This window comes from Macaca mulatta, chromosome 18 (genome assembly GCF_049350105.2).
Source record: "Macaca mulatta isolate MMU2019108-1 chromosome 18, T2T-MMU8v2.0, whole genome shotgun sequence".
Classification (NCBI taxonomy): Eukaryota; Metazoa; Chordata; class Mammalia; order Primates; family Cercopithecidae; genus Macaca; species Macaca mulatta.
Window position 1 is genome coordinate 16,931,561 of NC_133423.1, and position 14,058 is coordinate 16,945,618.

Here is a 14,058-nt window from a genome sequence, read left to right on the forward strand (position 1 = left end):
CAGTATGAGAATGCACTATTACACTAATTAAAGATAGAAAGTGGGTTGACATCCACCCATTCTCCCTACCTATAGCTCTTCTTAAGCTTCCCTATAATCACTTCCTATGTAAAATCAATATTTTTGCAAACCCTAACAAAATGATTCAGGTTACTTAAACGCTCACTGTTTGTGGTACTTTGTCTAAAAACACAGCTGCCAAACATGTGTTCTGTCTCTGCATACACATGGTGCTCCTGACACCAAAAGATGGAGTCTCCCTCCCCTTTGTTAGGATCTGGGATGGCCCTGTGACTTACTTTTAACAAGAGAATGCAGATGTAGCTCTGTTCTAAGCCTAGACCTTAAAAAGCCTGGCAGCTTCCACTTTGACTCTCTTATAACCCAGCTACCATGATGTAAGGATGCACAAGCTTCCCTAAGGAAAGGCCATGTGGAAGGGCTCTGGAGGAATGAAAAGACTTGCTTGTAGGGTACTCCCGACCCCAGCCACCAAGTAGCACCAACGCCCAGATATGTGAGACCTTCTTGGACCTTCTAGACCAGCATTACTGATAAATTAGTAGCATTTATTTTTGTCTTAAAGTGGCTCTAAGTACCTGAGACATCTGGGCTGCAGTGTTTCCCTTCGCTCCCATGAAGACCATGGCCAAGGCTGACGACATGCTCATGGGTGAAAAAAATATGTTGTTTGAGTTGTTTTCCCCTAGCTTTTTCAAAAGGTTTAATGCAAAGGTGCCGTTTGCTTCTGATAGAGCGTCCATGACAGTGAGCCTGAAACAATGGATTTTAAAACAATTTTACATCAATATGGGCTTACTATGTATTGCATTTTCACTTTATTTATTAATAGAGTGGATACTTTTCCTCAGTGAACAAATAGGTACACATACAAAAACTAAAATGGGGCTTTTGATGCGTAATTTCATTTGATCTGTACAACCTGATGGGGTCGGTGCAGCGAATATTTGCATTTTACAAGCAAATAAATGGAGTCTTCACTGTGTTGGTATCTCGCCTCTGAGGATACCCAGCTACAAACAGCAAGGCAAGGATTAGCAACCAGGTCTGTGGTTGCTGAGGAACGCTGTAGATCTAGGGTTCCTCTTAGTCTCTTAATCAGCATGGTACAAGGTTTTGTTTTTTTTTCTTTTTTTTTTTTTTTTTTGGAAAAAGCAGAAAGCAAGTTAAAGCTATCTTTTTAAAACATGAAATTCATAAGTACAAAAACTATTAATTTCCAGCACTGGTAAAATAGGTATTCCTTCCTGTACTCTACAACTGATTATGTAAATATTTTCAGAGTGTAATTTAGAATTATATTTTAAAAAGGAAGGAAGGAAGGGAGGGAAGGAGGAAGGATAGAAAGAAGAAAATGCCAAGAAAATATTTATACATTCAGAATAAAAAAAATTCATTTCAAAGAATTTCACTGAAAGTAAAACTCACATGTACTGATAAGAAACGTTTTGCAGAAAGATGACTAGTGAAGCACTTCATATGCTACTGAGATAATCTTTAAATGGCCAACAATAGAGAACCAGTTAGATTCTGTCATATCTGTGATTGAATATAAATGAAGATTAATGTTAAGTGTAAATTAGAAATAAAGTTACATATAATTCACAAATAGACTGGAAAGAAATACTGAATATCAAATACTTCTGGGCAATGGGTAATTTTGATGTTAGTTATGTTCTCCTGTATTTTTGCATCTTCTGCAATGTGTGTATATTCTTTTTAGTGTGATTTAGTCAGATTTGCTCTTTATGAAATTAATGAACTGGCACTTAGTTGTAAAGTCAAATAATTCTAGGAGAGACATTATACAAATCAAGAGGCACCTTCCCATTCCTCCCAACTTCCTAGAAGCAATCAATCACAAGTCAGCTTGCTCTTTCTCCTGGCATTTACCTCCATGTTTAGCTATAATAGGTGTATACTACTGTTTTTGACCTAACAATTTTAGACATCATCTATTGCCTTCCTAATTTAGGGAATTACATCCCTTACTTCAGTCACTGCACTTCACCTCCTCTATCCAAGTGTTTGCTTTAGTGCAATTAAATAGTATTCATAGCTAAGCCAAGGAGTGAACAATTAATCCATTTCTCTTCTCACATAACTCTGTTTTTCCTTATGTTAATATTTCTTCCACCTCACCTTCTTTGGCTTTCTTTTATATATAGCAAATTTGTCCCCAAGTGTTCCACCAATCAGTCAAACCTTTTCAGTAATTTCTTCATATGCTCAACCACATATGAATAATCTCAGTCCCACTGCTCGTCTCCCACAGTCTCTCATCCTGCTGGTGTGCAGGTTTCTTTAATCTGTAGGATTTTCATTCCCAAAGCAGAATTTTCATAAGCAGAGAATAACTTTCCCTACTACTATACTTTAGTTAGTGGCCAACTTATTGTCAATTTGGTAAACATAAACTTTTACTTTAAACTTTAAAGCACACTACTAACACAGCAAATAAAATATTTTTAAACTTTTAAACTTAAGTTTAAAAGTTTAAAAATAAAATAAAAGCTTTTCTAGGGCCATACCAGTGACAAAACTGAGATAGATATTCCATTTTGGTTTCTAAATATATTATGATGTAAATTACATTGGTATTTAAATACGTTACATACCTTTCTTTTCTAAACATTCTTGCATTCAGAGGCTGTCTGCTGGGCTGTAATTGTATTACCCTTCTCTTTCATAATTCCAATGTGTTGCATCTATTGCTATTAATCACTCACATTGCTGACTATTCCTTTCTAAACTCACTTCTCTTTAGTGTGCAGCATCCCTGTCTCATCTAAGACAGCCCTTTGCCAATGTCCTTTGTTTTGAACCCTAATGCCTTTTCTGCTTCATTGCTTATTCCTTTGTTTGGCTAGAACAATAGTTTTCTAAGACAGAATACATACATTTTGATTTATTGCATATCTGAAAATATTTATATTCTACTATTAGATACTATTGATTGTTCGGCTGGGACCAAATACGAATGTTACTTTTCACATCAGTCTTATAAATCACAACAGGGAGGAGACAGCTCTGGGTCACATTCCTGTCATCAGACGCAATTAGACCCCAGAAGCAAGAGGACCCTCATCTGACCCAGTTTCCCCCCAGCATCTAAGTACGCCTGACAGCATCTGAATATTAATTTTCTATAAGTTCTGTTTTCCAAGCTTACTTTTTTTTTTATTATTATACTTTAAGTTCTAGGATACATGTGCACAACGTGCAGGTTTGTTACATATGTATACATATGCCATGTTGGTGTGCTGCACCCATTAACTCGTCATTTATATTAGGTATATCTCCTAATGCTATCCCTCCCCACAACAGGCCCCTGTGTGTGATGTTCCCCTTCCTGTGTCCTAGTGTTCTCATTGTTCAATTCCCACCTATGAGTGAGAACATGTGGTATTTGGGTTTTAATCCTTGATTCTCACCAAACTTGGTTTTAAAGGGTAGTGGGAGGAGAAAAGGAAGTAACGTAAGTGGCAATATGATCTAATACAACAAAATTAAAATATGATTAAAAGGCCCCCATCGTCTTACCTTAAGGACAATGATTTTTTAAATATTTTATACTGTCAGTGAATGTAATAAAAACAAGATCTGGGATGTCCCTCACGATGATCTTTGCAGGCCTGCACACTCAAAAGTGCTGTGGTGTTGGCCAAACTCTGGGGGCCAGAGAGGGCTGTGAAACCCGTGCGCTCATTCTTGGAAAAGGCGCTGGGGTAGGCACAGGGTCCAGGCTGCCTTTGGGACCCACCCCTAGTTCTCTCTCGAGGGTCTTCGGTACCCTCAGAAATTCCCAACGCACTGCTCTCTGCGGCATCACCTATGGCCAAGGGGCCCTCAGCTATGGCACCAACATTCTGCAACGCCCCCATCCCACAGGTGGCCCATCTCCTGGACCCTGGAGGTGCGCGCTCCCAGGGTCCCGCGCTCCCAGGGTCCTAGTGTTCTGAGGCATCACAGCCCCCTCCCACCCCAAAGAGTACTTCACCAGAGAGGATCGCGGGGTGTCATTGTCCGCACCCCCGCTTCCCAGCTCCTGCGTGCTGAGCTGAGCTGAGCCTGGAGGCTCATCCCCTAGCTCCACGCGATCTCCCCCGACACCCGCCCTGACCACACCAGGATCCACAGGGGTCGCAGCCAGGCGCAGCCACGCCCCTGCCCTCGGGGAGGCCCCGACCCGAGACCAAGTGAAAGAGGGGAGCCCCGGGACGGAGCTCAGGGAACTTTGCCAGGTTCCGCTTTCCCGGGCTCCTACCGTTTCCTGGGCGCGGGAGCGGATAACCCGATGCCTGCTTGTGGGAGCCGCTCCCAAAGCTAGACACGTACCGCCGTTGTGGGCACCGTTGCCCAGGAGCGAGGGGAGGCCGGTGGTAGTGACGGGAATAGAGGTGTCTGGGCGGCGCAGAGTATCAGATCCTAGTGAGTGGGGAGGCGGGCGCAGTCGGGACCCGAGCAGGCACCACCCAGCAGGCGCGTGGGCAGGAGGGCGGGGCGGGTCCCGCAGGCGGAGGGGATTTCCTGGTGTGCAGGAAGCGGCCGCTCGCTGTGCAGAAAAAAAGCCCCTACTCTCCCGGAGCTTTCAATCAAGAAGTGATAATCCACCCCGCACCCCACCCCGAGTTAAGGTGTCTTTGTAGTGAACTGTGAATCATAATTTCAGGGACCAGAAGAATGCCAATTCCTGGTACATAGATAGATGTAAGGTGCACACTGCCTTACAGAAATTTAAAATGAACCATCTATGTAGGGGTCTTGTGATAAGAATTAGATAAGAATTAGACTTTGGGGATTTGACAAGTTATAGAAATTAGTGTGAAACCTTATTTCCCATTTTGGAGCAGTCATGGGGAACAGAAAGGTTTCAGGTGACTGGGGGTGGGGAGAGGGCTAGCCAGATTTTTATTATTTATTTATTATTTATTTTTATTAATTGATAATAGCTGACATCGTTTTAGGGTGCATAATTTAATACATTCATATAATTTGTAAACATGAAATCAGTGTTATTGGGGCTTCCAACATCTTAAATATTTGTCTTTATGCAGAAACATTCAAATTACTCTCTTCTAGTTATTTTGAAACATAAAAGATATATTGTAAATACTTATATGTAATATATGTGTATATGTAATTATAATAAATATACAAAATACAATATTTTGAAATTGTAAACTATTTTCACTCTACTGATCTGTTAGACACTAGGTCTTAGCTTCTATGAAATTGTATATTTGTACCCATTAATCAATCTCTCTTCAACACTCCGTTCCCTCTACCCTTGCTCACCTCTGGAAAGCTTCAGTCTACTTTCTATCTTCATGAGATCCACTTTTTTAGCTCCCACCTATAAGCGAGAACATGCAGTATTTGTCTTTCCGTACTTGGGTTATTAACACTTAACTTTATGACCTCTAGTTCCATCTATGTTGTTGCAAATGATAGAACTTATTTCATTCTTTTCTATGCTGAATAATATTCCATTGTGTGTATATATCACATTTTCTTTATCCATTCATCCATTGATGGGCGCTCAGGTTGGTTCCATATTTTCTCTATTGTGAATAGTGCTGCAATAAACATGGAAGCATGGGAGTGCAGATATTCCTCAATACAGTGATATCCTTTCTTTTAGATCTATACCCAGCAGTGGAATTGATGGTAATATGACAGCTCTATTTTTAGGATTTTGCAAAACCTCCATAGAGTTTTCTATAGCGGCTGTACTAATAGACATTCCCACTAAGAGGGTTTCCATTTCTCTACATTCTCACCAGCATTTCATTATTTTATTATTCCTTTTTGTTTTCTTTCTTTCTTCTTCTTTTTTCTTTTTTTTCTTTTTTTGACAGTTTTGCTCTTGTTGCTCAGGTTGCAGTGCATTGGCGTGATCTCAGCTCACTGCAACCTCCACCTCCCAGGTTCAAGTGATTCTCCTGCCTCAGCCTCCCAAGTAGCTGGGATTACAGGCATGTGCCACCACGCCTGGCTAATTTTGTATGTCTATTAGAGACAGGGTTTCACCATGTTGGTCAGGCTGGTATTTAACTCCTGACCTCAGGTGATCCACCCACCTCGGCCTCCCAAAGTGCTGGATTACAGGTGTGGGCCACCACGCCTGGCCCCTCATCATTTTCATACAAGCCATTTTAACTGGAATGAGATGATAGCTCATTGTGGTTTTAATCTGCATTTCTCCGATGATTAGTGATGTTGAACACTTTTTCATATACCCATTGGCTATTTGTATGTCTTCTTTTGAGAAATCTCTGTTCCGATCTTTTGCCCATTTTTTAAATCATTTTTTTTTTTTTTGCTGTTAAATTGTTTGAGATTCTTATATATTCAGCTTATTAATCCCTTGTCAGATGGATAGTTTGGAAAAATGTTCTCCCACTCTGTGCGTTATCTCTTCCTTTTGTTGATTGTTTATTTTGCTATGCAGAAGCTTTTTAGCTTGTTGTAATCCCAATTGTCTATTTTTGTTTTGGTTTTCTGTGCTTTTGAGCCCTTGCACATAAAAAAAAAAAATACTTTGCCTAGACCAATGTCCTGGAGCATTTCCTCAGTGTTTTCTTCTAGTAGTTTCATAGTGTCAGGTCATAGATTGAAGTCTTTCATTCATTTTGATTTGTTTGTTGTATATATTGAGAGATAGGAGTCTAGTTTCATTCTTCTGACAATGGTTATCCAGTTTTAAGAGCACCATTCATTGAAGACTGTATTTTCCCCATTTTATGTTCCTGGCATCTTTGTCAAAAATGAGTTTGCTGCAAATATGTGTATTTATATCTGGGTTCTCTACTGTGCTCAATTGGTCTATGTGTTTTTATGCTGGACTATACTGATTTGCTTAGTATAGCTTTGTAGTATATTTTGAAATCAGGTAGTTTGATGCCTCCAGCTTTGTTTTCTTTGCTCAGGATTGCTTTGGCTATTTGGGGTCTTCTGTGGTTCCCCACGAATTGTGGGATTGTTTTTTCTATTTCTATGAAGAATAACATTGGTATTTTGATAGGGATTGCACCAAATCAGTAAATTGCTTTTGGGTGGTAATTTTAACAACATTAATTCTTCCAATCCATGATGTTGAAGAGTATGAATATCTTTCTAGTTTTTCTGAGTCCTCTTCAATTTTTTTCATGAATGTTTTATAGTTTATCTTGTAGAAATCTTTTACTTCTTTGGTTAAATTGATTATCAGGTGTTTCATATTTTATATTTTTTGTAGCTATTGTAAGTGGTATTCCATTCTTGGTTTCTTTTTCTGATTTTTCACTGTTGTTGTATAAAAATCTCACTGATTTTTGTAAGCCAATTTTGTATCCTCCAGCTTCACTGCTTCATTGATCAGTTTTAACAGATATTTGGCGGAGTCTTTAGGTTTTTCTAAGATTATGTCATGTGCAAACAAAACTAATTTGAGTTTTTCCTTTCCAGTTTGGCTGCCTTTATACTTCTTTCTCTTGCCTAATTGCTCTGGCCAGGACTTCCAGTAAGGTATTAAATAAAGTGAGTGAAATTAGGCATCCTTGTCTTGTTGCAGATCTTATTGAAATGTTTTCAATTTTTCCCCATTCAGTACGATATTAATTGTGGATTTGTCATCTATAGCCTTTATTATTTTGAGGTATATTTGTTCTATACCCAGTTTGTTGAGGGCTTCTATCATAAAGGGATGTAGAATTATAGGAAGTACTTTTTTAGCATCTATTGAAATAATCATATAGTTTTTGTTTTTGGCTCTGTTAATGAGCCGTATTGCATGTATTGATTCATGCACATTCAACCATCTTTGCATACCCAGGATGAATCTCACCGAGGAAAGCTTTCCCAGAACTCTCCAGTTTGGTAATTCTACTTTAAAAAATCCCCATGCCCATTTTGCACTTCAACCCAGTAAAATCTTAGGAAATGGAATTGGGCAGCAATAATTTATAAAGCTCTCCAGGTGATTTCAGTGTGGAATCCTAAAAGTAACTGTTCCCAAGAACATCTCCTCAGTAGTCTTGATGCAGGATTCACCCACATCTTTTCTCCATGATTCTGAAAAGCCCTCTCTGTAGTAGCTAAAGACTCACATTTGAACTGTGCCCAAACTTTCCTGCTCTTACAATTGGAAAATGCCAATATCACTTCCCAGTTGTGTACCAATTACTCCTTGTTGTTCAGATCTAGCTCCAGACTTTGGGCCCAACTTCATTCATCCACTCCTTTTTCTCCTTGACCAGCTCAACAAGTTAAAATATGATAAATACTTTTATCTTATTCCCACTGCCTAGTTGTTTCAAAGTTGTTTATTAAGGACATAATTTGGTAACTGAGAGTTTCATTATAAACACAAGTGTCCCAGGGAAGGAAAAATAGTGCATGCAAGTGCAGAGAGGGCTGAGATGGCACCATGATGTTGGATAACTGTGACCATTTCAGGCCTTCAGTGGCACAGACAATTGGAATGAGGCACCACAGAAAAGCCTCTGTTGTGTCCACAGGAGCAGATCATGAAGGGCCATGTCAACTCTAGGGGGAGTTTCTTCATTCCCTGTGGACAATGGGAAATCACTAAAATATTTTAAGCTGAGGAGAAACATAGTCCTATTTGTATTTTACAAAGATTCCTTTGACTGCATCATGGAAGATATTGTAGGAGGCTGCCATCGCATATAATGAGGTGTTAGGGGGACACAGCATGGGTGAGAGATGAGGGAAGCTGAAATGAGGCAGAGTCAAGGGAAATGGAGAGGAGGGATTTCTAGGACATAGATTAGGCATCACTTCTTGGTCCATGAAAGGAGGAGGGGGTGGGAAGTATCAAAGATGAATCCAAGAAAGAATGAAACTAATTTTTGTAATAGTGCAATGAAATGTGAAAATGGTCAGTCTTCCTAAGTGAGAAATCTGTCTGCAAATCTATATTTATGAGGATTAATTGTATTTATTTTCTGAGTATGGACAATTTAAACGCTGGGCCCTAAAGGGGAACCCATCCCTCTAGGTAACTAGAGCCTAATTTCAGACAACCTGAACAAGATCTCCACTCACAAACCTTCTTCCTGCCCCAGTAGGGTGGTGACAGGTACCTGTTAAGAAGGTTCTGGACTATATCATTCAGTGTCTCAGAAACTGTGCTCAGCTTCATCTTCTGTCTTCTAGCCTCATACCTAATTTTCATCTCTTCAGTTAGTACTGGGGAGTATCTGCTGGTTCTCAACTACTGACTCAACCTTAACCTAGTTTTGTCTGACTCCCTTGGCTCCGGACTTTGTGGACCTCAGGAAGGGCACACTCCTAGGTTAGTCTCAGGTTGAGCTACCAGCGTCTACAAATTAGACTTCCACTTGTCAAGAGGGAACTAGAGTCCAAATGTAGTTAGAACTTCCCAGCATGGTTTGAGATCTCTGTGCTTCTTATTGTTAAATGAACAAATGCTCCACCTTAAAGAGGCTCCTGGGCCTTAAAAATGTTTCCACTCAGTGACTGACCATATTCACCAGCAACAGCCACTCCTTATACACCCTGCTGCACCTTTCAGTTTCCTCATGAGATTTCCAGCAAGCCTTCATGGTTTTGAGGAAGTGGGAGGTAAAAACGAAAAAACAAAAAACCCCACTTGCTTCTGATAATCAAGTCCAGAGACACAGAGAAAAATGTAAGCATTAGAAAGACTCATATTGTGGCTGCTACGTTTACAGAGAAGGATGGTGAAATAGAGGTAGTTTGTGTGATTTGCCAAGAGTCCCATGAGGAATTCATGGAAGAAGTGAGACCAGAGTCTGTGCGGCCACATTCCCAGAGCACTGCTTTTTCTGCCATACTCTGCAGCAATATTATAATATTGTTATAATACAACTGAAGAATGTTCCACATATTCAGTGATATAAGAGAATTTTAATGATAATGAACAAATGTCAATCAAGTTAATCTGATTGTTGATGACACTTAAGGAATGGAGTTTTAACTCTTTAGGAGAAGCTGGGCTAAAAGACTAAATGGATTCTCCTTGTGTGTGATCTGCGATGCTATTTTGCTGAAGGTAAATTCCTATTATTAACTTGAAATTTATTCTGACTGCATTAACGCCAATTCTTTTGAGCCCAGTGTGCCTATCCAGTTGGGTACATTCTGTTTACTCAGATACATTCTCTTTCCAGTACTCCCATCACTTCTCTCTATTCAAACAATTACAAAACTTCTTGAATATTATTTGGCCAGTCCTTTGAGTTAATGAATCACTATATAGGTTCTTCTTCTGTCCCTTTTCATTAACATTCCCCAGCCAAATTACTGCTGCTTAGTACCACCACAATCCTAAATTTGATTAGAGTACTGAGACAAGTGGATGTCTAAGTCATTCAGAATACTCTGGCTGTGGTTTAGACACAGTTTGTTTGTCCCCAACAAAATTCATGTTGAACTTTAATCCCTGGTGTATTGGTGTTGGACCCAGTGAGATGTTTTTGCCTTAAGGGAATGGGTATCTCGAAGAAGGCTTGATGTGCTTCTCCTGGTAGTGAGTGAGTTCTCATTCTGGTGAGGCAGAATTAGTTCTCTCAGAATGGATTAGTTCCCCTGAGAATGGGTTGTTATAAAATGAGGTTCGTCCTCCTGTTTGGTTTCTCTTTGCACACATCCACATCCCTTTTGACCTTCTTCACCATGTTAAGACACAGCACAGAAGCCCCCACCAGGCACATGCTGGCATCACACTTCTTGAATAGCCTAGAGAACGCTAGGCCAAAGAAGCATCTTTTCTTTATAAAGCACCCACCCTCAGATATTCCTTTATAGCAACACACACACATACTAAGACAATGTTTCTATTAAAATATCTAGAATATTACCAAAAACAAAGGCAAGCAATGAAACATAAGTATTGCAGAGCGTCTGCTAACCAAGGATATACAGGACCCCGCAGAATTAAATTTGAAAAGCATTAATCAGTATGCCTGGTTTTGTATTTTAATGAACTTATGAGAGAGAAAAATATCTCCTGATATGGCATTGCCTGGCAACTCCCATTAGGGCCATTAGAGCATCTGCTGACCAAGGATATGGAGAACCAAATAGAATTAAATTTGAAAACCATTACATTAGCAGTATGCCTGGTTTTGTATTGTAATGAAGTTATGAAAGAAAAAACATCTCCTGATATGACATTGCCTGGTAACTGCCATTAGTGCCTCGTCAGTGCATCGTCATTCTCTCCATTAATTTCAAGGCTGTTATCAGGAAGTATTAAAGGATAAGGAACTGAATGTCAATTACGAAGAATTCTTTGGCATTTGAATGCATCTTTTCCTTTCAGGGATTCTTGATTGGTTGTACTGCAGATAGGAAAATTGAATGGGAAATAGAATTTCTGATAAATCCCAGCACTTTGGGAGGCCGAGGCGGGCGGATCACGAGGTCAGGAGATAGAGACCATCCTGGCTAACACAGTGAAATCCCGTCTCTACTAAAAATACAAAATATTAGCCGGGCCTGGTGGCAGGCACCTGTAGTCCCAGCTACTTCAGCTACTCGGGAGGCTGAGGCAGGAGAATGGCGTGAACCCGGGAGGCAGAGCTTGCAGTGAGCTGAGATCGTGCCACTGCACTCCAGCCTGGGCGACAGCGAGACTCCGTCTCAAAAAAAAACAAAAAACAAAAAAAGAATATGGCATATCAGTAGAGTGGCCATGGATGATTTGCCTGAAACTGTGCCAGTTCATACCAGCTGTCCTAGTGTCCTTTCTGGTGCAGCATTAATCTCAGAATTTTCAGTTTTTAATGGAGTAATTTTTCTAATATCTGTATTAACTCAAGCCAGGATGGGATTGGTAGACCAGCACTTTATACTTCAAGCATCTGTCACAGTCTTTCCTGATAGTGTGTGAGAAGCACATTCTGTTACTCCAGCCAGGGTTCACACTGCAAACAGAAACTAACAGTAAAGTGCAAACAAAGCTGCAAACAAAACAAACATCAGTATTTGAACAGGGGAGAGTTTATGTAAAGAATTATTAACTAGCAATGGGAGCTTTTTTATTTTTAAAGACTCTAATGGGAGCAGAAATAGAAGATATTAAAGAGAAATTGCTACCTAATGGGTGGGGTGAGTAGAAATGAAAGAACTAAGGGTTTAGAGGGGACATAGGCTACGGACTGATTTGTGTCCCCACAACGTTATTATGTGAAAGTCCTAAACCCCAATATGATGGTATTTGGAGAAAGGGCCTTTGGGAGATAATTAGGGTAAAATAAAGTCAAGTGGGCAGGGCCCTCAGAATGGGATTAGTGGTTTTATAAGAAGAAGAAGAGAGAGATTGCTCTCTCTGCCATATGAGGACACAGCTAGAAGGCAGCCTTCTTCAAGCCAGGAAGACAGCCCTCACCAGAAACCAAATCTGCTGGCACCCTGACCTTGGACTTCCCAGCCTTCAAAACTCTGATAAATATCTGTTGTTTAAACTACTCAGTTTGTGATATTCTATTATACCAACCTGAACAAACTAAAATGACTGAATGCCCCAGGGCTGAGATTCGGAGCTCTTTGGAGCTGTGGCTGCCACAGAAACATGCAGTCTGCAGTGGCAATGAAACTTGCCAGAGGGCCAAAGCTGTTCACAGAAGCCATCTGCCCTTGCTGGAGGGTGTGGGCAGGCAGGGGCTGGTCTGTAGAAGTAAATGCCTAGTAGGGATACACTTGCTAGAAGTTGGGTCTTGACCAAATGCGGAAATAGCCATTGTGTGGAGAAAGCATGGCCTGAGAATGTGGCTACAGATGACCAAGTGGGCTGCTGGCCACTTACACTGAATATGAAATTCTAGGAGGAGCAGAATCTAGAAAGAGCATTTCTACTGCTATCTCCTTAGAGTGTCCCTCCAGCTCCCTCTATTGGCAAAGCCTAACACTGGGCTAACCAGTTCAGTTTTTGCTATAAGATCCAGGTTCATTATCACAAAGTCAGTCCACAATGGTAGGTTGAGAGCTGACAGACAATAAATTGATACCTGGCACAGGAATGAATAGAGTTCCCAGTTGAACTTGTCATTAAATCTGAAAAGCTACTACTGAATCTGTCTCTCTTTTCCTAACCCTTTGCAGAACCCTCCATTTCAAGGACAATATGTAAGGAACTAAGAAAGCATTATATCCTTTGTCAGAAACAACTAGGGACAGTGAACTCCTTTTGGAGGCAACACTAGCAAGGGTGGGAAAGGAATTTGATGCTTCTTTCACCAATAGCCACTAGATGTGCCAAACAGGTGTGGATGGTCCATGCCCTGACCTGTGAATATCAGATCAGGGTCAGCTTGTGCAGCAAACCCACTGGACTGGAAGCCTCCCTCTAGTCCTCTGCCCCCTCCATCACCTTCACTGCAGAAGCTGCAGGTCAGGAAAGGAAAGGTCACCTGCCGCATGCAGAAGGGCATCAGCTCCTTTAGGGGTATTTCCTGCAGGCAGAGCCTCTATGCTCTCAGTCCTCAAACCATCCCTGGCTTTGGACCCCTCCTTTGCAACTGTGGTCCTACAGCCTTTTCTTAGAGAATAGTGATGAGAAAGCCTTAGGGTTCCCACTTATTCACGCGTAGGAAGAAGGAGGGCTCTCAGGACTTCCATCTATGACTCCTGGAGGGGGCAGTAACCCTTGCAGAGTTTGTATAGCCTAGATGAACTTGACCTTAGCTCTCTGTTCCAGGAACCTCATCCCCAGGTCCAGGATGATGTGCTTTTGGTGCTAGGTTTCCAAGCCCCACTTTTTAGATAAGAGTGTTACAGACCTAGAGAAATGAGACTTCATGTCAAAGGGAGACAGGTTTCTGGTCCCTGCTCCTCCTGCACTGTGCTGACAGTTGCCCTCTGGTAGGAGCTGAAGTAGCAGCTTGGCCTCTTATACAGAACCCAGTCTTTGGTATAATCAGATATTGGATCCAGGTTCTATCCCCTTGCTAGCTACAAGAACTTGCTCAAACTACTTGACTTCTAATTCTAGATTACTCGTGGGTTTATTATTCCCATGGATTGAATAAAGTAATCTATTTAAAA

At 40.8% G+C, this 14,058-nt stretch overlaps 1 protein-coding gene across 8 annotated transcripts in view; it reads right to left on the bottom strand.

The window, feature by feature from the left end:
* The window catches only part of LOC702046 (serpin peptidase inhibitor, clade B (ovalbumin), member 6-like), a 46,253-nt gene that overhangs the window by 22,222 nt on the left and 9,973 nt on the right, over positions 1 to 14,058 (bottom strand). For 2 of the 8 annotated variants that reach the window (XM_015122158.3, XM_077975020.1), the window contains 2 exons: positions 1,450 to 1,560; positions 600 to 774 (listed from right to left, as the gene is read on the bottom strand). In XM_015122158.3, coding sequence (XP_014977644.1) covers positions 600 to 774; positions 1,450 to 1,451 — 177 coding nt within the window. In that variant the 5' untranslated portion in view covers positions 1,452 to 1,560. Of the gene's footprint in view, positions 1 to 599; positions 775 to 1,449; positions 1,561 to 4,288; positions 4,552 to 14,058 lie in introns of those variants that run through there. The other 6 variants (XM_015122160.3, XM_028838168.2, XM_028838167.2 and 3 more) reach the window with 5 other exon arrangements.